The sequence below is a fragment of the Schistocerca piceifrons genome, chromosome 4 (assembly GCF_021461385.2).
Source record: "Schistocerca piceifrons isolate TAMUIC-IGC-003096 chromosome 4, iqSchPice1.1, whole genome shotgun sequence".
Taxonomy (NCBI): Eukaryota; Metazoa; Arthropoda; class Insecta; order Orthoptera; family Acrididae; genus Schistocerca; species Schistocerca piceifrons.
In genome coordinates, this window is record NC_060141.1 from 420,372,630 (window position 1) to 420,399,239 (window position 26,610).

The 26,610-nt window shown below is 42.1% G+C and overlaps 1 protein-coding gene across 3 annotated transcripts in view; it reads right to left on the minus strand.

Moving 5' to 3' along the window:
• LOC124794978 (alpha-L-fucosidase-like) overlaps positions 1 to 26,610 on the minus strand; it is a 123,887-nt gene that overhangs the window by 38,316 nt on the left and 58,961 nt on the right. For all 3 annotated transcript variants that reach the window (XM_047258714.1, XM_047258712.1, XM_047258713.1), the window contains exons 5-6: positions 16,285 to 16,486; positions 11,244 to 11,384 (exon numbers count right to left, since the gene is read on the minus strand). In XM_047258714.1, the coding sequence (XP_047114670.1) occupies positions 11,244 to 11,384; positions 16,285 to 16,486 (343 nt within the window). The remainder of the gene's footprint in view (positions 1 to 11,243; positions 11,385 to 16,284; positions 16,487 to 26,610) is intronic.

A 26,610-nucleotide genomic window follows, 5' to 3' on the forward strand; every position in this document is an offset into this window, starting at 1 on the left:
GTAGTAGGCTAACTTCCTGAGGAAGACCTCAAGCTCCTTTGTGCACGAGGGACAAGGTATGGATGTAACAGCGGAGATGTGGTCTGGCAGCGGGCAAACCCCATCTCGCAAGACCTCGAACCCCAAATAAATGGGATTTCATGAGGTTACACAGTAAGCATGTTGACTGTAAGACAGAAAACAAACTGCACAAATTATTCTAATGATCGGCCATGGAGGAGCTCACGACAATAACATCATCCAGATAATTAATGCAACCCAGGACAGGAATAGTCAACTGCTCTAAAAATCATTGGCAAATAGCAGGGACACTAGCCACACAAAAAAGTGCTAATATTGATAGGGATCAAAAGGAGTATTCAAAACTAGAACACACTCAGACTCTTCGTCCACAGGAACCCGCAGATATGCTTCAGACAAATCAATTTTAGAAAAGTACTGGCCACCTGATATTTTTGCCAACAGTTTGTCCTGGCATAGGAGACGATACGTATCCATTACTGACTGCACGTTGACAGTAGTACTGTAGTCACCACAGATGCAAAGTTTCCCCAATGGCTTCCACACAACAACTAGTAGAGATGACCATTCACTACCCATAACAGGTTGCACTGCCCCCAGAGATTGAAGTCTGTCCAGTTCTGCTTCCACCTCATCTTCTAGGATGAAAGGAATAGGACACACATGACAAAAACAAGGCCAAGCCTTGGATTTCAAAGAAATATGAGCAGAAAAATTTGTAGCACATCCTATACCTTCTGAAAACAAGTCTGAAAACTCCTCATACAGTTTTCCCAATTGAATATATGGCACCTGATCAGACAAAAGGTGAAATGCATTGGTAACAGAAAATACAAATGCCTGAAAGACGCCCATTCCAAATAAGTCTCAACACTGGCATCAACAACGACCAAAAATGTGATGGAATGAACCACTCACTTGTAACAGGCAGATGTTGTAAATTGTCCCTACAGCGCAATGTTCTGTTTGTTATAACTGATCAGCTTCGGTGTGATCGGTGTCAATGGCAGCGAGCCTAAACTCGCATAGGTTTGAGAATTCAATAATGTCACTGCAGCACCTCTGTTGACCTGTAGCTGGAGCACTTGTTGAAAAACACTTAACTCAATAAACAACTTGGGAGAAGTCACAAGCTTTGGAGTCACACTGTTTACGTGCATGTTTACATCCTGAGCAACCTTCAGCAAACAACACACAGAGGCGATGTGGCCTTTCTTCTGGCAAGCATTACAAGTTGCCCAGCACTTAGAGCTTGCCGAACATTCACGCTTGACAAAACAGAAAGGACAAGACAGAAATAGAGAATACTGATGCTGGCACTGTGGTGCTTGTGGCTGTTGGGCCAGCCTTGGTCTACCCAGCACTGGGCTTGCATGTTTACTGCCATCACTGCCACTTACTTGTGCAAGCTTTCCATCAGCCTCCTGGACACATCTTGTGACACTACAGTCACATCACCCCATGCTTCAATTTGGTCAACCTGCCCAAGAAAGTTCAAAATATTGTCCTAGTTGCAAAATTTCTGCCATTGGGAGAGGGGGGGGAGGATGTTAGGTTGTTAGGTGGAATCCACAAGAGGAAGAAGGCTTTGCACAAATACGAGTCTGTCACACCAAAAGCCAAAAAATACTTTCTGAGTCTTTTTTCATAAGTTTCTCAATCCTCAGCTGAACCATCAGAGAGGAAAAGTGGTTGGATGGATTGTGGAATGGAACCCTGTTTGTTCATGGAAGCTGACAAAGTGGTCATTGCCTAAGTAAGCTGTTAAATCAGGGCCGGTAGCATGGTGTTCATTATGACAAACCTAACGAAACTGCACTTGAGGTAGCATGCACGGAAACTGTTCCATCCTCACCACAAATCATGTAGTAACCAAGTAATACATGAAGTCAATCCAAGTCACACAAACATGGTTTTATTCATAAACCTCTGGGCAATAACAGAAATAAGCTTCTCATGAATCCACACATTACGAGAGAATGGTCTTTCTGATCATGGTGCACAGCTAGTTACAATATATGACATAGCTCCATTCAGCAATACTAAACAGTCCTCCAAAGTAGTACGTTCAGTCAACGATTTAACAATTGCAAATTTCAGGGAAAGCCTACAGCAGTTAGACTGGGATGAGGTGTACCGTGAACCTGATGCCAATTTAAAATATAATTTATTTCATGACATTTTTGTAAATGCATTTGAAAACTGCTTCCCCAAGAAAATAGGTAAATATACTCGTAAGAAACCTTGTAACAAACCATGGCTTACTAAGGGTATAAAAATATCTTGTAACCGGAAAAGGGAAATGTATCTGACAGCAAGAAAGAGTAGTGACCCAGAAACTATCAAAAATTATAAAAACTACTGTGTTATATTAAGAAAAGTTATTAAAAAATCCAGGAGTATGTGTATCATGTCTGAAATCAGCAACTCTGATAATAAAATTAAAACAATTTGGAATATTATTACAAGAGAAACAGGTCAACCAAGAGCAGAGGAAGACAGTATTACCATCAAATTGAATGAAAACTTTATGAACAAAAAGTCAGAAGTTGAAAATATTTTTAATAATCATTTTCTAAATGTTGTGGATATAGTAGGATCCAGGTGTTCATTAGAAGATGCTAGGTTGTTAATGGAAGAGGCCATACCTATGCAATTTGATACAATTGAAATCTCATCCACTTCTCCCTCTGAAATTAGGAAAATAATAAACTTGCTTAAAAGCAAAAACTCACATGGAATTGATGGCATTTCCAGCAAAATACTAAAAGCTTGTTCTCAACAGATAAGTAAGATTCTCAGCCACCTGTGTAATAGCTCTCTGGAACAGGGCATTTTCCCTGATAGACTGAAATATGCTATTGTTATACCTTTGCATAAAAAGGGGGATAGATCTGATGTCAACAATTACCGTCCAATCTCCCTTCTAACAGTTTTTTCCAAAATTTTTGAGAAAGTAATGTATTCAAGAGTAGCTTCACATATCTGTAAAAATGAAGTACTAACAAAATGTCAGTTTGGTTTCCAGAAAGGTTTTTCAACAGAAAATGCCATATATGCTTTCACCAGTCAAATTTTGAATGATCTGAATAACCGAACACCACCCATTGGGATTTTTTGTGATCTCTCAAAGGCTTTTGATTGTGTAAATCATGAAATTCTGCTAGACAAGCTCAAGTATTGCGGCATGAGTGGGACAGTGCACAAATGGTTTAATTCGTACCTAACTGGAAGAGTGCAGAAAGTTGAAATAAGTAGTTCTCGTAACACGCAAAGATCAGCACATTCCTCAAACTGGGGAACTATCAAGAATGGGGTTCCACAAGGGTCAGTCTTGGGTCCTTTGTTGTTCTTATTATATATTAATGACTTGCCATTCTGTATTCATGAAGAGGCAAAGTTAGTTCTCTTTACTGATGATACAAGTATAGTAATCACACCTGAGAAACAAGAATTAACTGATGAAATTGTCAATACTGTCTTTCAGAAAATTACTAAGTGGTTCCTTGTAAACGGACTCTCACTGAATTTTGATAAGACACAGTACATACAGTTCCGTACAGTGAATGGTATGACGCCATTAATAAATATAGACCTTAATCAGAAACATATAGCTAAGGTAGAATATTCCAAATTTTTAGGTATGTCCATTGATGAGAGATTAAATTGGAAGAAACACATTGATGATCTGCTGAAACGTTTGAGTTCAGCTACTTATGCAATAAGGGTCATTGCAAATTTTGGTGATAAACATCTTAGTAAATTAGCTTACTATGCCTATTTTCACTCATTGCTTTCATATGGCATCATATTTTGGGGTAATTCATCACTGAGGAATAAAGTATTTATTGCACAAAAGCGTGTAATCAGAATAATAGCTGGAGTCCACCCAAGATCATCCTGCAGACATTTATTTAAGGATCTAGGGATATTCACAGTAGCTTCTCAGTATATATACTCTCTTATGAAATTTGTTATTAACCACCAAACCCAATTCAAAAGTAATAGCAGTGTGCATAACTACAATACTAGGAGAAAGGACGATCTTCACTATTCAAGATTAAATCTAACTTTGGCACAGAAAGGGGTGAATTATACTGGCACTAAAGTCTTTGGTCACTTACCAAATAGTATCAAAAGTCTGACAGATAACCAACAAGTATTTAAGAAGAAATTAAAAGAATTTCTGAATGACAACTCCTTCTACTCCATAGAGGAATTTTTAGATACAAATTAAGAAAATAAAAACAAAACAAAAATATTTAAAAAAATAAAAAAAATAAAAATGAAAAATAAAGAAAAACAAAAAAACACAAAAAAATAAACTTGTTATATTAACTTAAGTATGTTGTTAAATTAACCTAATTATGTCATGTATTGGAAAATTCGACTCGTTCCACATCATTACGAAATATCGCATTCATGATCCATGGAACTAGTATTAATCTAATCTATACAGAACAACTGGTGTGAATGGTACTACTGGACAAAGAGTGGGTCAGTCAGCACTGCTCCACACATATACAGTGGCGGTTGAAATAATAGAGCCACCTCTATTGACGAGATTAAGAACTAGGATATCTATTAGTTCGCGAAATCGCCACGAGTGCCGTGTTGTCAGTCCCTTGTAGACAACATCAGGGAAGACGTTGCTGCTATCTTTAGTCGTCCGAAAGGAAGCGTTTGAGCTAGACGTGTGAAAAGAGGCATAAAGGTAAGAATCTTATGGGTCAAAATAATAGAGCCGCTTTACACATGTGCCTTTAAATTGATTTTTATGCAGTTGTTTTGTATGTAAATTGACGTGTGGTTTTGTTTACATTCGTCTAGATGGGCAGAGCAAAGCATACCAGTGACGATGAGCGTATAGTAATGTTCTGGATGTTCAAAAGTGGGATGTCCATGAATAAAATAGCCAATGTCTTGCACGTTTCGCGAAAACGAGTCCAGAACGCCATGAGACGGTCAAAACAAACAAAGCCGCAGGTGGAGAACAGGGGGCGACCTCGTGTAACTACTCCTCGCGTAGACAGACTCATCACTAGGGAAGTGAAGAAAGACCCATTTTTGTCAACACCACGACTGAAAGCCATTTTGTTTAGCGACGAACATGATGTTCAACCATCAACCTCAACGATTCAAAGACGACTGAGATCTGCAAAATTGAATGGGCGCATTGCAAGAAAGAAGCCACATGTTTCACAAGCTAATGTTCGGAAAAGGTTAGCCTTTGCCCGGAGAAATGAACAAAAACCTAATACTTGGTGGAGGAACATCCTTTGGTCCGATGAATCCAAGTTTAATAGGTTTGCCTCAGACGGAAAAGTCTATGTGCGCCGCCCACCAAACCAGGAATTTAATCCCAAGTACACTTTAAAAACTGTGAAATACGGTGGCGGAAGTGTTATGGTATGGGGATGTTTTTCGTGGTACGGCATTGGTCCAATACACCGTATCAACGGCATAATGAACGCAGAAATGTACAAAGACATCTTGGCAAATGTGATGCTGCCTTATGCTGAAGAGGAAATGCCGCTGAAATGGAAATTTCAGCACGATAACGATCCAAAGCATACTGCAAGGATCATAAGGCAGTTTGTTCAAGAGCACAATATCGAAGTATTAGAGTGGCCACCTCAGTCCCCTGACGCATCACCGATTGAGAACTTATGGGAGATCTTAGACAAGAGAATTGACCGCTCAAAAGCTACATCTTCAGAAAAACTGTGGGAAGAAATCCAGAGAGCCTGGTATGCGATCAGTAGTGACGAATGCAGGCGTTTAGTAGACTCTATGGGTAAGAGGTGCAGGGCAATCCTCAAAAATAAGGGTTACCCCACGAAGTACTAATGCAGTCCTATGCAAAAAAGACTGTTCCTGTACGTTTCATAAGACTGAGATCAAGTACAATATATTTGTTTCAATTGGCTCTATTTTTTTGACCCTGTGGTCTGGTATTCTTTTGAATATTATTGATTATTACTGATTATTTTGTGTTGTGTTATCGATATAACTGACTATAGTACAATGTGACTTGGTTGTAATGGTTTCCATCATAGTTCAAACATGTCTAGTAATAAATGTGCACTTTATTCCAAACCTTTGCCAGGTGGCTCTATTATTTTGACCGCCACTGTATATGCGCGAGTCACCAGCAGATGGTGTGGCAGAGACCATACTGCATGCATACCTCTCACAGGCAGCCTCCAGCGGCCGGCCCACGCTCATACATCTGGTAGCCAATTCACACACAAATGTACGGCGACACCTCTCTCAGTGCACTCACGCTCACATGGACTAGAAGCAGGATACAACAGTGGTCGTGTGTGTGTTTCCTACTTTAGAAGAAGGTCTGTTGGTCAAAAGCTCAAATGTATAGCAGTCTTTTGTTGTGCCTGTCTGTGATTCATTGTCTCCTCTATATGGTGAATATGAAAAATCATATTTGGCATGCTAGATATCCAAGGTTGGCCACCATGTTCACAAACCAATAGACCAATTTTCTGAAACAACCCATCATTTCACACATGTCCACACTGACCTGGCAAGGCTGTTGCCTCCTCCTGAAGAATTCAGATACATCTTCACAGAAACTGACCAGTTCGCCCTTTGGGCTAATTATACTACAACTACAGACATTTCTGGAGAACCAACAGTTATGACATTCCTCATTACATGGATTGCTCAGTCCATCTACCCAGTATATTTGAAAAAGGACAGCAGTTGAAGTCTGGCCTTCTTCTTAAAATCACTACTTATGGGGATTTCAACATCATCAACTACTAGTTAATGCCCGGCCAGCAAAGGTAGGATATAGAGCTGGCACTGGACATTCAAAGCCATGCTTACATGCCATGACACGGCCTGGACAGAAGCGCAAGACACTGATGCATCAACAGCTGAGATGTTCTATGGAGACACATTGCAGCTACCCTGAGAGGGTTTTTTTTTTTTTACAACAAATGTCTTTGCCAATCCTACTGCAACAAGTTTAGTGTGGAATCTCAGAGTTCTGCCCGGTACCGGCATCCCCCCAAAGTGAAGCCAACATTTTCAATCATAAGGGTTTGAAGAAGTGCTCACATTTTTGTTAAGGACAGGTGCTGTTCCGGCGGCATTAAAACCTCCTTACTCTAGCACCTACCAAGTTCTGAAGCATAATGAAAATGCTATAGAAATCTTATAAAATGGTAAATCTATGACAGAATCACTCAAAAGGGCGAAGCCTGGTTGCCTGTTACCAGCCAACAACCTACCAACTTGGCACACCTGTCTATAATCAAAAGTTGCAATGAGAAAGGTCAATAAGCTGCCCATTTCAGTTATGGTTTCACTGCCATCATACCTAGAGCTGCCAGTGTCATGTCGCAAGGACATTCCCAATGAACCATGACTGCTGCCATACTATACTATGAGTTTATACTATGAGGGGCAGACAGTGAGTTTGGCACCAGTTAGCCACATTCCCCGAGCTCAGCTCTACTGCTGAAGGGGGCAGAGGCGGAGGAGGAGGGGGGGGGGGGGATCTATGTGGCAGTAGAAGGTCATCAAATACTTCAGGAGTATTGTGTTCTCTTTAGCTAACACAGTGGATCCACTATTCCTGCCAAGCGGCACAGTTCAGTTAGTCTCTGGTATGACTCTTCTGCACTTCTGACTTTAGATGGATTCAATTTCAAGGCTGTTGACCACATAAAGTACCTAGGAAGTCTTTTTAGTAATAACAACAAAACAGATATAGAAACAGATTCCCGTTTATCAACAGTAAACAAGACACTTTTTAGTTTCATCAAAATTCTAAGAAAAAGATCACTTAGCAGTAACTTCAAAATCCACTTATATTAATCGACCATTACACCTGTGATGCTATATGGGTGTGAAACATTAATATTTAGAAAAAAAGATGAAGAAAAACTGTTAATATTCGAAAGAAAAGTATTAAGGAAAATTTTTGGACCTGTATACGACAAAAATAACATGGAATGGAGAATAAGAAGAAATAAATAATTAAGAGGGCTGTACAAACACCGTAACATCGTCGAAGTTCTCAAGAGGAGAAGATTGAATTGGGCAGGCCATATAGCAAGAATGACAGAGAATAGACTACCTAGAATGGCATTCAGCAGAACAATAGATGGAACAAGAGGAAGAGGGAGACCCAGGATCAGATGGCGGGATAACATTCGGGAGGATACAACTAGGATGAACAGCAACAGCAACTAGACTAACAGCGCATTGGACAGGCAGAAGTGGAAAAGGCTCATAGAGCAGCTGTATGGTCGATAAGGCCCTTGCCTCATGTAAAGTAAAATAAATGACTCATGATCACTCATGTACTGTGAATGCATCAATACTATTTACTTGTTTGAAGTCACAAATAAATTGTGTTCTTACTCAGAAATTCTGATTTTGTATTATTTATTGAGTTACGTTAGTCACAACATCTTAGCAACAGATTCGCACTCTCATCATACTTTATGATGTGAAAATGTTGACACTGTCAACAAGGCAGCATACAGCATGAGCATCATGGCTTCGTAACAGTCAGTACCAATAACATGGTTGAACAGTTGTCCATGAATGTACCACGGCTGGTGGTCTCAGTGGCAGCATGTTCACATAAATAAATACAGATTTAATATAAAGGAGTCAAAATAAATGCAGTAAAGTGCTATTAACAGCTTAGGATTAGTATCTTATGGTCAGCTAACTGAAACGCTTTTGTAAATAGGTGTAATAAGTTATTTGGTTTTGTAAATAGGATTAATAAGTTGTTTGGAAGATTATGATAGTAAGTGATGTGCTATTTTGTATCTAGAAAAGAAGATAACTACTCAATTTCGATTAACCAAAATTCAATTTAGTTCACTTTTCACTCACACAGGGTGGTGACTCATTTTTGAAATTACTGAATTATGTGCAACAGTTTACTAGTGTTATAAAAGGGTACACAATGGTTTAGATGTTTATGTAGCCATAGCACTAGCAGAGGATTATCACCTAAGCCTTAATTAGCAAGGCAAAATACCTTGCAGATTTATGAAAAGAGCTTAAATACAGACAGAATGAAAATTAGTTGGGCAGGTTCAACACACTGGTTCAGATTTTTACGTAGCCATAGCACTAGCAGAGTGTTATCATGTAAGCCTTAATTAGCAAGGCAAAATACCTTGCAGATTTATGAAGAGAACTTAATTACTGACAGAATGAAAATTAGTTGAGCAGGGTTCAACACACCTGCTCACAACTGACTGAAGGAGGGAGAGAAGACAGAAAGTTAATGTCTCATAAATAATGAGGCCACTGGAGACTGAGCAGTACCACAGTCTGGGCTAGAATATGGAGTAAAACAGACAGTTTTGCTGAAGGAACCAATCCACCATTAATCTGCAGTGATTCTGGAAAACAGATGAAGATGAAAATATGGATAACTGGATGGACATTTTAATCCATCTCCTCCCAAATGTGTGACTACTATATTTAATAATACACTACGTGGTTCAGTGAGAGCTGACTAACACATCTGAATGAATGTAGTAATTACACTGTCCAGTCACATCAATGTGACCACTACTTGTCAAAAGCCTGAATAACCACCTTTTGCAACACAGACATGTGGGAAGATAATTAATGAGATCCTGGAAGGTACTGACAGGTATGTGGAGTCATACCAACTTCAGCCATGTCACCAGATCTTGGTTGAGGATCCAGGGTGTGAACCGCCTGATTGAGGTGGTCACACAGATTCTCAATGGTTATAAATCCAGGGAGTTTGGTGGCCAGTGGAGTACGGTAAATTCATCCTTGTGCCATATGAAGAACACACGTACACTGCAAGTTGTGTGACATGTTGCACTGTCTTGCTAGTAGATGCCACTGTGGCGAGGAAAAACAAACTGCATATAGGGGTGGACATGGCCACCAAGGATAGGTGCATACTTGTTTTGCAGTGAGCACATGGTGTGTCGTGGGGTGATCACTCTGTTTTTAAAATAATTGAAAAGCCACGATCGCTTCAATATCATTTACTAGATGACCAGTTTCAGCACTCTGAAGGTGACATCATCGAATCTGAAACGTGGATTAACATTAATAAAACCATATGGACATAATGGCACATGAGGCAGACCATCTGATAAAAATCATTGTCACAACCAATAAAAAATAATAAAAAACTGCTCTCATGGTCGTTCTTTACATAAAATATAAAACTGAAGCTGAAACCGGTCATCTAGTAAACGATATTGAAGCGATTGTGGCTTTTCTATTATTTTAAGTGCATACTTGTGTTGATCCACTGTGCCTTCCAGAATGATGAGATCACTCAGGAACACATTCTCCAGAACACAACACTCCTTCCTTGTTTGCTTTCAGACATTTCAAACCGTACACCCCCAATGGCCATTTGTTTGACGGAGCAGAAAACACAATTAATCTGAAAAGGCCACCCGTCCCCATTCAGTGGATGTCCAATTGCAGTACTGGTGTGCAGATTCCAGCCTTCATTGCCTATGAACAGCAGACAGCACGGTTACATGGATCAGGCATCTGCTATGGAGGCCCATACACAGCAATGTTTGCTGAATGGTTGTTGAGGAGACACTGTTGGTAGTGCCTTGGTTCATCTGGGTGGTCAGTTGCTCAACAGTTGCATGTCTATTCACCTGTACACATCTCCGAAGCTGTCGTTTGGCCCTGTCATCTCTGGCCTGTGGTGCACAACAGTTGCCTTGGTGCCAGTTTTTGATACTGCCTTTTTGCCATGCACGGTATATTTTAAACACAGTAGAATGCAACAGTTTATAAACTTAGAAATTTAAGAAATCCCAATGATTATGTCCTTCTGTGCATAAGATAAATCATTCTGTTTCCACGTTATGACAATGAGTGCACTGTTTTCTGTGTCCTCTGATATGTTTTATAGAACCTCCACTGCTAGTGCTACCACTAGCTATCTGTGAGTGGTTATTGCTCATTGATATTGAACATAGGTGGTGGTCACATTAATGTGGCTGGATCATATATACAAATGTAGAAAAGTGCAATACATGAAGTTGAATTGTTTTCAGTTTCTCCAAAGCCTTTAACATAAAGCTGAATGATCTGTTGGCATTAAACAACAAACTGTATATCAAAGTGGGGTGAGTTCAAGCTGCTGCTACTGAGCCATGGTCACACCCTCAGCAACATTGGAATATAAGAATGGAGATTCTGTTACTTACCACCACAACTAACAGTTCTTGCAAGTTCCTCGATTAGTTCATGTGTTGTTAAATAGTCTTTCAGTCGTGCATTGCGTCTATATCCCCATGAATTTCTATCAATAGTCATGCAATTCTCCCATTTATGAGGCTGCAGAACTCCTGTCAAAAACAAGGCAAACAAAGAGTTACACATTTACAGACTGCAGCGTATAAAATACATTGTGTCAAAAAACCACTATGGTTTTTGAAAGTAGTCACACATGTTACTAACCAATAAAGTAATGACAAGTTAGCACTGAAAATAAAACTCCAAATCTCATAGTCACAAATAGTAAAAGTCCTATCCAAAATTCACATGACAAAAAGCAGGCAAGACAAAGTTGAAGAAATATGTTCTAATAACGAGGTGTTCAACGTAAGTAAATAACTTTTTGGATGTCTAGATGCAGGTTTTCCTTTCTATAAACAATATACATCTGAACCAAAGTGATCATCGTTACAAAAACATGTTTCTTGTATAATGAGTATAAGAATTCTGAACTTGTTACCAGTATCTATCAGGAGCTTGAATTTTATTGTTTTGCTTAATGTCTATAAGTTGAGAGTGGCAATAAGTTTTCTTTACTGTGGCTTGAGAAGTTTTTGAAATCTCTGATTCTTCCTGTTTTCCCAGAATCTGAATAACCAGGTTCGTCTTCACTGTTACCAGCTCAGGTCTCAGGTAGATGCTCTGTTTGTTTTTTTCCTTCATGTATGAGACTGGGGCAAATGAACCAGACTATTGATTCACTCTTATCACATAGATACTCAAACCATAAGGGATGCTGGTGGTTTGCAATGTCGATATCAAATGAACAGTCTTATGGTGTTTTCAGCCTGCAGGTCGGAATTTCCTCCAACGCCAAATGAGTACGGTATTACCTTTTTATTACATGGAAAAGAATGAAACCGATTTCCAACAAAAGGTTTCTGTACCAACAGAGAAAAGAGAAAGATGGGTGAGCTTTGGAGATACATGAACAAAAACCAGAAGAATTATAGTGTTTGAGTTAGGTGTGGCACTGAATCTTGTACAAACTTTCTTGGAATAGGGTTAGATGATCATTTAAAACAGGAAGGTAGCTTTAAACTATTGAAAAAAAACTCAGTAAAAACTGTCTTAAAAATATGTAGAGAGATCTGTAACACTTAAACAGAGTGGCGTGTTCATGATACTAAAGTGCATGGCTCTTATGGTATGGCATACTGTTCTGAGGAAATGCAAGATTCACAAAAAAATCATTTATTAGGTTGATGCATAAGAACATAGCATTTTTGTTTTGCATATTGGTATTTCGGTTGCAATGGGTTTTTTATTTGTAGTCCACTGTTGCTATTTGAATTTACACATTGTCATTTTGCCATTTGGAGATACTGAGTGGATGCTAGAAAATGCAGGGCCAAGTGGAGGAATCAGAACATTTCCAACATGCTCTTCATTTGAGTTCAATACAGGGGAGACAGCAGCAGAGGTGACCACAAACATTTATGCTGTGTGCGTGGATAATGCCATTGGACAGGGCACGGCGAGAAAATAGTTTTCTCATTTTAAGCAGCATTGCTTTGAGACTAGTGACTCTCCACAGTTAGGAAGGTCTTTGGGGTTTGACAAATATTATTTACACGCATTAATCCACAATGATCATCACCGTATTTGAGAACAGGCAAATGTGATGAACTGTGATCATTCCACCATTGTGTGACATCTGCATTCAATTGGAAAGGTCCAAAAATTGGGCGTACGGATACCGCATACTGTAAGCCAAAATCACAAAAATCTGGGGATGGCCACAGGTTCACATCTGCTCACTTGTCATCAGTTGGCTCGTGAATGACATCAACCATTCCTATCCTATACTGGTGATGAGAAATGGTGTCTTCATGCTGACATAAGGAAAAGAAAGGAATGGTTGAGCCCAAACAAGGCAGCAACTTCTCATACGAAGACCTGCACACATCCACAAAAGTAGTGTTATGCGTCTGGTGGAACAGCGATGATGTGGTCTACTATGAATTGCTTCCCCAAGGTGCAACCATTAACTGCTCACATTTATTGTTAACAACTCCAACATCTTGCAGACACAATCAAAGATCAACAACCAGGAAGACTGTGTGAATGATGCTACTACATGATAGCAGCCACCCACATTCTGCTACACTGACAAGAAACACTACACGGGAGTTGGGACGGGAAGTCATTCTGCGATCTTGTGCCCTCAGATTTTCACTTTTTCTGCTTTTTATCAGACGACCTTCAAGGAACTTCTTTTCTGGATGAAAGTGTGTTCCGAACATGGCTCGGTAAGTTGTTCACCTCAAAATCATGTGAGTTCTACAATTGCAGAATCAAAAGGTTACCCAACATTTGGAGACTGTTGTAAATATTGAAGAAGAATATACTATTAATGACTAAATTATCTGTTATGTGTATTTGTAATGTTAAACTTATGGAAAAGCACTATGAACTTATGTAGCAACCCAATAAAATTAAAAAATGAGCAATACGAAAAATTAAAGGGATCATTAATTGGAAATCATCTAGGAAAGTTTTTAATTAACTTAAAATTGTGACATTTGTAGGATTAAAAAGAATATTTTTTTGCCTGCTTTTCTGCTTTATTGTTTTAGTGTAGTTGAGTGTTCAGCAAGCTGTCACAATGGACCTGGTGGAGTCCAAAAATGACTGTGCTGCCAAAGTTGAGTGTATGGAATGGTGCAAGGTGAGTAGGTGGAGGAAGGAAGGGATGGAGGGAGGAAGGGATGGAGGGAGGGAGGGAGGGAGGGAGGGAGGGAGGGAGGGAGGGAGGGAGGGAGGGAGGGGAGGGAGAAGAGAGGGATGGGTGGAGGGAGCGGGGGAGAGAGAGATGGGTGGAGGGAGGGGGGGGGAGAGAAAGAGAGAAAGAGAGAGAGAGAGAGTGCACACGTGCATGTATGACTCTAGACTCTAGGAGTAATGAGATGCATGATCACTGCATTCTGTGTATCGTATGCCTCTTTAGAAGGTGTTTTGCCTGTATCATTCTATAAAATGATCAAAGGACGAATACATATTATTATTACTGTATGATGTACCACAGGTACACTTGACTACTGTAGAAATTTAGATATTGACATTTGTTTGTTGCTTAGCTGCAGTGGATTTTTATGACACTTCAATTGCAGTGATACTGTCCAACTGTCACAACAGTTTTTCAGTGGCTTTTACATCCAACAAAAATTACTAACTCTCTCACTGTCTGCCTACGTGTGGAATATCAAGTGCATCAGAAGTATTAATCACAACCATTTTGGGCCATTTTAAGGTATATGGGATTTGAGGAAAATATTATTGAAATGGAAGAGGATGTAGATCAAGATGAAATGAGAGATATGATACTGCGTGAAGAGTTTGACAGAGCACTGAAAGACCTGAGTCGAAACAAGGCCCCTGTAGTAGACAACATTCTATTAGAACTACTGACAGCCTTGGAAGAGCCAGCCCTGACAAAACTCTACCATCTGGTGAGCAAGATGTATGAGACAGGCGAAATATCCTCAGACTTCAAGAAGAATATAATAATTCCAACTCCAAAGAAAGCAGGTGTTGACAGATGTGAAAATTACTGAACTATCAGTTTGATAAGTCACGGCTGCAAAATACTAATGCAAATTCTTTACAGACAAATGGAAAAACTGGTAGAAGCCGACCTCGGAGAGATCAATTTGGATTCCGTAGAAATATGGGAACACGTGAGACAATACTGACCCTACGACTTATCTTAGAAAATAGATTAAGGAAAGGCAAACCTACATTTCTAGCATTTGTAGACTTAGAGAAACTTTTGACAATGTTGACTGGAATACTCTCTTTCAAATTCTGAAGGCGGCAGGGGTAAAATACAGGGAGTGAAAGGCTATTTACAAATTTGTATGGAAACCAGATGGCAGTTAAAAGAGTTGAGGGGCATGAAAGGGAAGCAGTGGTTGGGAAGGGAGCAAGACAGGGTTGTAGCCTATCCCTGATGTTATTCAATCTGTATATTGAGCAGGCAGTAAAGGAAAAAAAAAGAAAAATTCGGAGTAGGTATTAAAATCCATGGAGAAGAAATAAAAACTTTGAGGTTCACCGATGACACTGTAATTCTGTCAGAGACAGCAAAGGACCTGGAAGAGCAGCTGAACGGAATGGACAGTGTCTTGAAAGATATAAGATAAACATCAACAGAAGCAAAACGAGGATAATGGAATGTATTCAAATTAAATTAGGTGATGCTGAGGGAAAGGAAATTTGATTAAGAAATGGGACACTTAAAGTAGTAAAGGAGTTTTGCTATTTGGCGAGCAAAATAACTGATGATGGCTGAAGTAGAGAGGATACAAAATGTAGACTGGCAATGGCAAGGAAAGCGTTTCTGAAGAAGAGAAATTTTTTTAACATCGAGTATAGATTTAAGTGTCAGTAAGTTGTTTCTGAAAGAATTTGTATGGAGTGTAGCTATGTATGGAAGTGAAACATGGACGATAAATAGTTTAGACAAGAAGAGAATAGAAGCTTTCGAAATGCGGTGCTACAAAAGAATGCTGAAGATTAGATCGGTAGATCACACAACTAATGAGGAGGTATTGAATAGAATTGTGGAGCAGAGAAATTTGTGGCACAACTTGACTAGAAGAAGGGAGCGGTTGGTAGGACATGTTCTGAGGCATCAAGGGATCACCAATTTAGTATTGGAGGGCAGCGTGGAGGGTAAAAATCGTACAGGGAGGCAGAGATGAATACACTAAGCAGATTCAGAATGATGTAGGTTACAGCAGGTACTGGGAGATGAAGAAGCTTGCACAGGATAGAGTAGCATGGAGATGATGTTCCAGTTACATGAAATGTGCCAGATGGTAAAGTACACTGATAAAATTGTACACATATTTACACAGTGCTTCATACAGACCAATTTTTCACAATTACATATATCATTACAAAAGTTATTACTTAAATATCATTGATTACAGGTCAGCTGATACTAGCAGTATAGCAATACTTTACCAGGATCATAGCGGTCTGAACATGTATAAAAATCTCCATGCTTGCATGTAACACCTTTTCCCCAACGGTCATTTACAACAACAGTATCCTTGACAGGACTCTCATTATACAACCAGGCAAGAAAATCCCGTGAAGTCCAATATGTATCACCTGCTTCCCAGTCTCCATCTGACCATATAACTTCAGGCTTGTAGTTTTGTACCTGTTTAAGTACAATATGCCAGTTAATACACAGCTCCAAACAAAGAGTGCATACATAGCAAAGAATTAATTGGCAGATGATGATAGACAAAAGTATTCACTGTAAAAAGATCAGACACAGACAACAAACATGTATGAATGTTTCAGACGCAGGCTCTATCCAGAATTGGTTATTATGTAAAACATCATGTGTTTACCAGTACAACAAAATTCAGTCTAACACCGCTTAAACATCAATGTCATCCATTTACATACATATTACAAGGCACATTAAAAATACAAAAGTTGGTTAATATGCTCCATTATATGGAGTAATGCTATGTCTGTTGGTTTACTTAATTAAGAATTTCAACCGCTGATGTAGATGCAGAACAGATACTTTGAATATTGCAGTGTTTTAGCGGCTGTTCCATGATCGGTGCGTGAAATATTTGGAGTCTATAAAAAGACCACTAGAGGTGAAAGATTATACTTGACAACTACGGCATTTTATGAATAATTCACAATTCACACAGAGTATTGTGCCTAATGGTTGCTGGATACAGGCTCCAGATTTCCACATCTGAGATTTTCGAACATACTCAGATTCACTTGGCCTACTGCGTATTGCCTCACATACTTCCATGATCCATCATGTTGTATCATTGGAGATTTTATTTAAGCTGTAGACATGAAATAACCTCATGAAAAGAAGGCCATTAGGGAGGCCGGGCATGGGTTGATGTATATCTATCCACTGAATAATGTAATGTGCATTAAGGTGCACACAGGCAAAAAAATTGTTATGTTGACAGGCACAATTGCTCATACTTTAGGCAAACAGTGGTATACCACTTACAACAAACAGCACGTGGCTTTCAAGATGCAGTTTAAAGAGACATAAAAACCAAACAGTGTCCATAAATGGGTTTCTTCTTTTACCTCACCATTCATTGCAGCAATGTCAAGGCCACTGCTGCAATGCAGAGCATCAACTCTGTTTATTCACCTGGATGTCTCACCTAGGATATGGAGGCAGCTTTGCCAGTGGCAGTTGTGTGCAGTGGACACACCCAACTACAAATTGTGGCTCATAGAGGCAGTGATGACACCTGACAGTTGGGTTTACATGCTCTCCTCAGTTGCTACAGGTGGCTGGGTACATTGGTGAAAACAGCTAGCATCATGCAAGGGCTAAAAGCTGAGCTAGCATGTTGCAGCCATCTGGTTTAGAGCCAAGTGGAAGGCTTAAACCAGATGCTCAAATGATCGTGTTCCAACCTTAGATGCAGATTTCACAGCCTTTGGTATTGTGTGGATAATTGTAGAGCCACTCATAATAGTTCAGGACTTGATTACATGGAGAAAATGGTAACAGTGGAAGCAGAGTACGTTTAGTAAACATACACTCCTGGAAATGGAAAAACGAACACATTGACATCGGTGTGTCAGACCCACCATACTTGCTCCGGACACTGCGAGAGGGCTGTACAAGCAATGATCACACGCACGGCACAGCGGACACACCAGGAACCGCGGTGTTGGCCGTCGAATGGCGCTAGCTGCGCAGCATTTGTGCACCGCCGCCGTCAGTGTCAGCCAGTTTGCCGTAGCATACGGAGCTCCATCGCAGTCTTTAACACTGGTAGCATGCCGTGACAGCGTGGACGTGAACCGTATGTGCAGTTGACGGACTTTGAGCGAGGGCGTATAGTGGGCATGCGGGAGGCCGGGTGGACGTACCGCCGAATTGCTCAACACGTGGGGCGTGAGGTCTCCACAGTACATCGATGTTGTCGCCAGTGGTCGGCGGAAGGTGCATGTGCCCGTCGACCTGGGACCGGACCGCAGCGATGCACGGATGCACGCCAAGACCGTAGGATCCTACGCAGTGCCGTAGGGGACCGCACCGCCACTTCCCAGCAAATTAGGGACACTGTTGCTCCTGGGGTATCGGCGAGGACCATTCGCAACCGTCTCCATGAAGCTGGGCTACGGTCCCGCACACCGTTAGGCCGTCTTCCGCTCACGCCCCAACATCGTGCAGCCCGCCTCCAGTGGTGTCGCGACAGGCGTGAATGGAGGGACGAATGGAGACGTGTCGTCTTCAGCGATGAGAGTCGCTTCTGCCTTGGTGCCAATGATGGTCGTATGCGTGTTTGGCGCCGTGCAGGTGAGCGCCACAATCAGGACTGCATACGACCGAGGCACACAGGGCCAACACCCGGCATCATGGTGTGGGGAGTGATCTCCTACACTGGCCGTACACCACTGGTGATCGTCGAGGGGACACTGAATAGTGCACGGTACATCCAAACCGTCATCGAACCCATCGTTCTACCATTCCTAGACCGGCAAGGGAACTTGCTGTTCCAACAGGACAATGCACGTCCGCATGCATCCCGTGCCACCCAACGTGCTCTAGAAGGTGTAAGTCAACTACCCTGGCCAGCAAGATCTCCGGATCTGTCCCCCATTGAGCATGTTTGGGACTGGATGAAGCGTCGTCTCACGCGGTCTGCACGTCCAGCACGAACGCTGGTCCAACTGAGGCGCCAGGTGGAAATGGCATGGCAAGCCGTTCCACAGGACTACATCCAGCATCTCTACGATCGTCTCCATGGGAGAATAGCAGCCTGCATTGCTGCGAAAGGTGGATATACACTGTACTAGTGCCGACATTGTGCATGCTCTGTTGCCTGTGTCTATGTGCCTGTGGTTCTGTCAGTGTGATCATGTGATGTATCTGACCCCAGGAATGTGTCAATAAAGTTTCCCCTTCCTGGGACAATGAATTCACGGTGTTCTTATTTCAATTTCCAGGAGTGTATATGGGTTTTTCAGGATAGAGAAATCCATCCACTGGCTTGTAATCTGTGTTGTGATTTCAGAGAGGGGAGAACATCAGTCCCAACAATTTAAAGGTAGTAACTTTCATCATCACAGATCAGAGAAAGAAATAGTGAATACACTATTAGTTAACTGCCTGGACTTTCATGAAAAAGTCCCAGAACAAGCCTTACTTATAATGGTAATAATGACCACTTAATACTAGAGGCAGAAACCTGGCTGAAACCAGATATTAATAGCAATGAAATTATAAATTTCAATTGGAATGTATCTTACAAAGATAGACCGAATGCTGGTGCTGGAGCAGTGTTTACAGTTATAAATAATACAATAATATCTAGTGAGGTTAATACATCCTTTAAATGATAAAAAATGCGAGTGCAGATAAGTGTTAAAGATGAACAAAACATGGTAGTTGTATGATTTATAAAACCATACTCAGTAACAATAGTGGTAGATAGGAAATCACGAAATTGTTCTAAATACCTTGTCTGAAAATTATCTTGAGCAGTTCATCATATAAATGACTTGTGAAGATAACACATTAGATCTCTGGGTTACAAACAGGCCTGAACTTTTCAATTCAGTTAATGTAGAACAGGAAATCGGTGGTCATAAGGCTATTATAGCATCACTGAAGATGGGGGTATATAGGAATGTAGAAAAGGTACAAAGATATATGTGTTTAATGATTGAAACACATTTCAAATTACCTGAGTGACCAACTTAAAGCACTCATATCTCAGACTGAAAATGTTGAGTATCTATGGACTAAGCTCAAGAGCACTGTACAATATGCCTTAAACAAATGTGTGCCAAACAAAGCTTTGAGAGGTGAAAAGGACTCACCATGGTTTGACAGCAGATTAGAAAGCTGTTTTGAAAGCAAAGAGACCTTCACTGCAGATTTAAACATAGCCAAAGCCTAACAGACAAACACAAACTGAACAAAACCAAAATCAGCACAAGAAGAGCCATGCATGAAGCATTCAATACATTCAAATATAAAATTATATCTACTAAGAAGTTTTAATCTTATGTTAAATTAGCGAAGCTATCTGTCCAGACCCTCGGTGACCACAGTAGCAATGAATGAAGGATGACAGAGAGAAGGATGAAGTACTAAATTCCTTTTTTCAAACTTATTTCACTGAAGGAGCTCACACTGTGATTCCTGCTTTAAACCATCGTATCAAACTAAATGACAACAGGGTAGAAAATTAACTGAAATCATTCAACATAAGAAAGGCTAATGGACCTGATGGGATACCCATAAGATTCTAAATGGTTCAAATGGCTCTGAGCACTATGGGACTTAACATCTGAGGTCATCAGTCCCCTAGAACTTAGAACTACTTAAACCTAACCAACCTAAGGACATCACACACATTCATGGCCAAGGCAGGATTTGAACCTGTGACCATAGCAATCACACGGTTCCGGACTGAAGCGCCTAGAACCGCTTGGCCACAGTGGCCGGCTATAAGATTCTACATCAATTATGCAAATGAACTCTCTTCCTGCAGTAGAGTACTGTATATCACTGGAGGAACTAGATGTTACAGTGATTTAAAAATTTTACAAGTAATATCCATATTCTGGGAAGGTCCTTGAACAGACACACAAAACTAGAGGCCTACGCTGTTATTGAATAATTCTAAAATCGCAGCCTGTAGTGAAACCATATTCCCCATAAAAAATTAAACTACATTACATTTTCTACAAAAAGGTCCTATTTATATTTTCTACAAGACAAACATCGTATCTTTATTCCTACACATCCTCAACACCTTCTCTCCCATCTGATTCAGTTGGTCCTCCACAACCCAGTGTGCCACCTTCCTGGATGTTGATGTCCTCCTCTCTGATGGCTTCATCCACACCTCTGTCCACATTAAACCCACCAACCACCAACATTATCTGTACTTTAAGAGCTGTCACCTATTCCACACCAAAAAGTTCCTCCCATAGAGCCAGGTCATCTGGGGATGGTACACTTGCAGTAAAAAGAACTCTCTTGCCCAGTATGCTGAGGGTCTCTTGAAGGCCGTTCCAGACAGGCACTAACCCCTAGACCTAGTCTGCACACAGATCTCCCGTGCCATTTCCCCTCACACCCCCAATCCTCCCACTACCCCCTAAGAACCAGCCACAGAGGAGTGCCCCCTTCGTCAATACCACCCTGGACTGAAACCACTGAACCACATCCTTCGCTAGGGCTCTTATTACCTATCATCGTGCCCTGAAATGAGGGACATCCTACGCGGGATCCTTCCCACCCCTCTAAAAGTGGTATCCCGTTGCCCACCCAACCTCCACAACATCTTAGTCCATCCTGATGGACTAGGATGGCACAGGTCATCCCCGTTTTCAAGAGGGGACATCGAACAGATGTGCAGAACTATAGACCTATATCTCTAACGTCGATCAGTTGTAGAATTTTGGAACACGTATTATGTTAGAGTATAATGACTTTTCTGGAGACTAGAAATCTACTCTGTAGGAATTAGCATGGGTTTAGAAAAAGACGATCGTTTGAAACTCAGCTCGCGCTATTCGTCCACGAGACTCAGAGAGCCAGAGACACAGGTTCCCAGGTAGATGCTGTGTTTCTTGACTTCCGCAAGGTGTTCGATACAGTTCCCCACAGTCGTTTGATGAACAAAGTAAGAGCATATGGACTATCAGACCAATTGTGTGATTGGATTGAACAGTTCCTAGATAACAGAACGCAGCATGTCATTCTCAATGGAGAGAAGTCTTCCATAGTAGGAGTGATTTCAGGTGTGCCGCAGGGGAGTGACGTGGGACTGTTGCTATTCACAATATACATAAATGACCTTGTGGATAACACTGGAAGTTCACTGAGGCTTTTTGCGGATGATACTGTGGTATATTGAGAGGTTGTAACAATGGAAAATTGTACTGAAATGCAGGAGGATCTGCAGCGAATAGACGCATGGTGCAGGGAATGGCAATTGAATCTCAATGTAGACAAGTGTAATGTGCTGAAAATACATAGAAAGAAAGATCCTTTATCATTTAGCTACAATATAGCAGGTCAGCAACTGGAAGCAGTTAATTCCATAAATTATCTGGGAGTAGGCATTAGGAGTGATTTAAAATGGAATGATCATATAAAGTTGATCGTCTGTAAAGCAGATGCCAGACTGAGATTCATTGGAAGAATCCTAAGGAAAGGCAATCCGAAAACAAAGTAAGTAGGTTACAGTACGCTTGTTTGCCCACCGCTTGAATATTGCTCACCAGTGTGGGATCCATACCAGATAGGGTTGATAGAAGAGATAGAGAAGATCCAACGGAGAGCAGCGCGCTTCGTTACAGGATCATTTATTAATCGTGAAAGTGTTACAGAGATGACAGATAAACTCCAGTGGAAGACTTTGCAGGAGAGACACTCAGTAGCTCAGTACGGGCTTTTGTTGAAGTTTCGAGAACATACCTTCACCGAGGAGTCAAGCAGTATATTGCTCCCTCCTACATATATCTCGTGAAGAGACCATGAGGATAAAACCAGAGAGATTAGAGCCCACACAGAGGCATACCGACAATCTTTCTTTCCACGAACAATACGAGACTGGAATAGAAGGGAGAATCGATAGAGGTACTCAAAGTACCCCCCGCCACACACCGTCAGGTGGCTTGTGGAGTATGGATGTGGATGTAGATGTAGATGTAGAACACCTTGTCACAAGGATCAAACCCGTGTCGAAGACCTAGGCACAACACCTATCCCATCTACCAACCCAGCATTTCCTGTTTCAGTCCTGTCACAGACTTATCCTATCACATCAGAGGCGGGCAACTGTAAAAGCAGCAATATCATATACCAGCTCTGTGGCAATCACTGCACAGCTTTTTATATTGGTTTGACTACCAACCAGCTGTCCACCAGTAGACCACCCTGTAGCACAACATGCAGCTGAACACAACATGCTTCATTTCAATGGATGCCTCACTACTCATGCCATCCAGATCCTCCCCTCAACCACCAGCTTTTCAGAACCGCACAGATGGGAGTTATCCTTACAACACATTCTCCACTCCTGAAATTCTCCTGGTCTCAACCTTTGGTAGCATAGTGTCCCCATACCCTCCACCCAACAGTTTTCAACCCCTCTGTCCTATCACCTCCCCCCTATTGTTGTCTTCCACCCTCTTTGTGTGACACCCTCTGCCAACAAACCTGCCCATCTTTCTTCTTCCTCACTCCTCTCCTTTTTCACTCCTCGCTCCCCTCCCCCTCCTCACAGCCTCCTAACACTGTGCTTGTTGAATGTCTAGTCTCTGCACACTCCGTTAGACAGTGCTCTTCTCTGCCTCCACCTGTACACTGGTAACCCTTCCTCTTTCGCACCTTTTCCAGACTGCTGCTTCCGGTCTACATGACAGCTGAATTCTGGTCCAAGCTGCAGGAGATGGCAATCATGTGTGCATGAGGTGTGTGCTTGCTAGCATGAATGAATGTGTGTGTGCATTTCTCTTTCTTCTTCTTACAAAGGCTTTGGCCAAAAGCTAGTGTGTAAGGTGTCTTTTAGTTGTAACTACACTCCTGGAAATGGAAAAAAGAACACATTGACACCGGTGTGTCAGACCCACCATACTTGCTCCGGACACTGCGAGAGGGCTGTACAAGCAATGATCACAAGCACGGCACAGCGGACACACCAGGAACCGCGGTGTTGGCCGTCGAATGGCGCTAGCTGCGCAGCATTTGTGCACCGCCGCCGTCAGTGTCAGCCAGTTTGCCGTGGCATACGGAGCTCCATCGCAGTCTTTAACACTGGTAGCATGCCGCGACAGCGTGGACGTGAACCGTATGTGCAGTTGACGGACTTTGAGCGAGGGCGTATAGTGGGCATGCGGGAGGCCGGGTGGACGTACCGCCGAATTGCTCAACACGTGGGGCGTGAGGTCTCCACAGTACATCGATGTTGTCGCCAGTGGTCGGCGGAAGGTGCATGTGCCCGTCGACCTGGGACCGGACCGCAGCGATGCACGGATGCACGCCAAGACCGTAGGATCCTACGCAGTGCCGTAGGGGACCGCACCGCCACTTCCCAGCAAATTAGGGACACTGTTGCTCCTGGGGTATCGGCGAGGACCATTCGCAACCGTCTCCATGAAGCTGGGCTACGGTCCCGCACACCGTTAGGCCGCCTTCTGCTCACGCCCCAACATCGTGCAGCCCGCCTCCAGTGGTGTCGCGACAGGCGTGAATGGAGGGACGAATGGAGACGTGTCGCCTTCAGCGATGAGAGTCGCTTCTGCCTTGGTGCCAATGATGGTCGTATGCGTGTTTAGCGCCGTGCAGGTGAGCGCCACAATCAGGACTGCATACGACCGAGGCACACAGGGCCAACACCCGGCATCATGGTGTGGGGAGCGATCTCCTACACTGGCCGTACACCACTGGTGATCGTCGAGGGGACACTGAATAGTGCACGGTACATCCAAACCGTCATCGAACCCATCGTTCTACCATTCCTAGACCGGCAAGGGAACTTGCTGTTCCAACAGGACAATGCACGTCCGCATGTATCCCGTGCCACCCAACGTGCTCTAGAAGGTGTAAGTCAACTACCCTGGCCAGCAAGATCTCCGGATCTGTCCCCCATTGAGCATGTTTGGGACTGGATGAAGCGTCGTCTCACGCGGTCTGCACGTCCAGCACGAACGCTGGTCCAACTGAGGCGCCAGGTGGAAATGGCATGGCAAGCCGTTCCACAGGACTACATCCAGCATCTCTACGATCGTCTCCATGGGAGAATAGCAGCCTGCATTGCTGCGAAAGGTGGATATACACTGTACTAGTGCCGACATTGTGCATGCTCTGTTGCCTGTGTCTATGTGCCTGTGGTTCTGTCAGTGTGATCATGTGATGTATCTGACCCCAGGAATGTGTCAATAAAGTTTCCCCTTCCTGGGACAATGAATTCACGGTGTTCTTATTTCAATTTCCAGGAGTGTATAAGCAGCTTAACGCATCATCTTTATGGTAAATAGCAATCTATCTAATCCTTACATTGTTGACTTGCAGCCCAGAGTTTCCATTGTTTGATTGGAGGAATAGTATGCATGCAGAAAATGAGAGAATATTGAAAATCTCACACACTGCACATGCGCGGTAGCTTAGGTGGCTTTTGTAGGTCAATTTACAGTAGTTTCAAATTTTTCATCTTGACTCCCTCTGCATCACTGTAGAACAATGCAGACAATGAATATTTAGACACCATATATTCCTCCATTGGAATCAACACAGATTGCACAAACAACCATCTTGTGAAATCTGGCTCACTCTGTTCGTCCACAAGACTCAGAGGGAAGTAGATAACAAAATCTGAGCATACAAAATATCAGACCAGCTGTGTCAATGGATTGAAGTGTTCCAAGCAAACAGAACACAACATGTCATTCTTGAACGCAAGAGATCTTCAGACGTAAAAATAACTTCAGAAGTCTCCCAAGGAGTATTACAGGGATAGTACTGTATACAATATAAATAAATAACTTACTGCATAAGCTGGCACAATATTGTTAGCACATGATACTGTTGTATAAAGAGAAACCACAAAACAATAAAATTATAATGAAATGCAACAATGTAGGAAAAGACATAGTGCTACTTACTGCAAAGAAGACATTCAGTTGCAGACAAGCACAATAAAAAGACTCTTACATAAAGCTTCCAGCCACAGGTTTCATCAGCAAAAGAGAAAAACACACCATTCATACACACAAGCAAGCACACCTCATGCACATATGACTGCCAATACTGGCAGTGCAGGCCGGTATGCAGCCATCACATAAGAAGCAAGCAGCAATCTGGAGAGGGGGGCGGGGCAGAAGGGGAAGGGATAGTAGTGTACGGGTGGGGGGAGGGACAAAGGCTGTCTGGCACAGTGTGCAGGGACTAGAATGCCAACATACACAGTGTCAAGAGGTTGTGGGGAAGGGAGATGGGGAAAAAAGGAACGAAGGCACACAAAGAGGGTGGGAGACAAGAAGGGGGAGAAGATGGTAGGACAGACCGGGTGGAAACTCATGGGTGGAGGGTGTGGGGACAGTATGTTACCGTAGGTTGTGGCTGGGATACTTATGGGAGCGGAGAACGTGTTGTAAGGATAACATCCATCCACACAGTTCACAAAAGCTGGTTGTGGAGGAGAGGATCTACATGGCTTGGGTAGTGAAGCAGCCATTGTAATCGAGCATGATATGTTCAGCTGTATGTTGTGTCCCAGAGTGATCTACTTTGCTCTTGGTCACATTTTG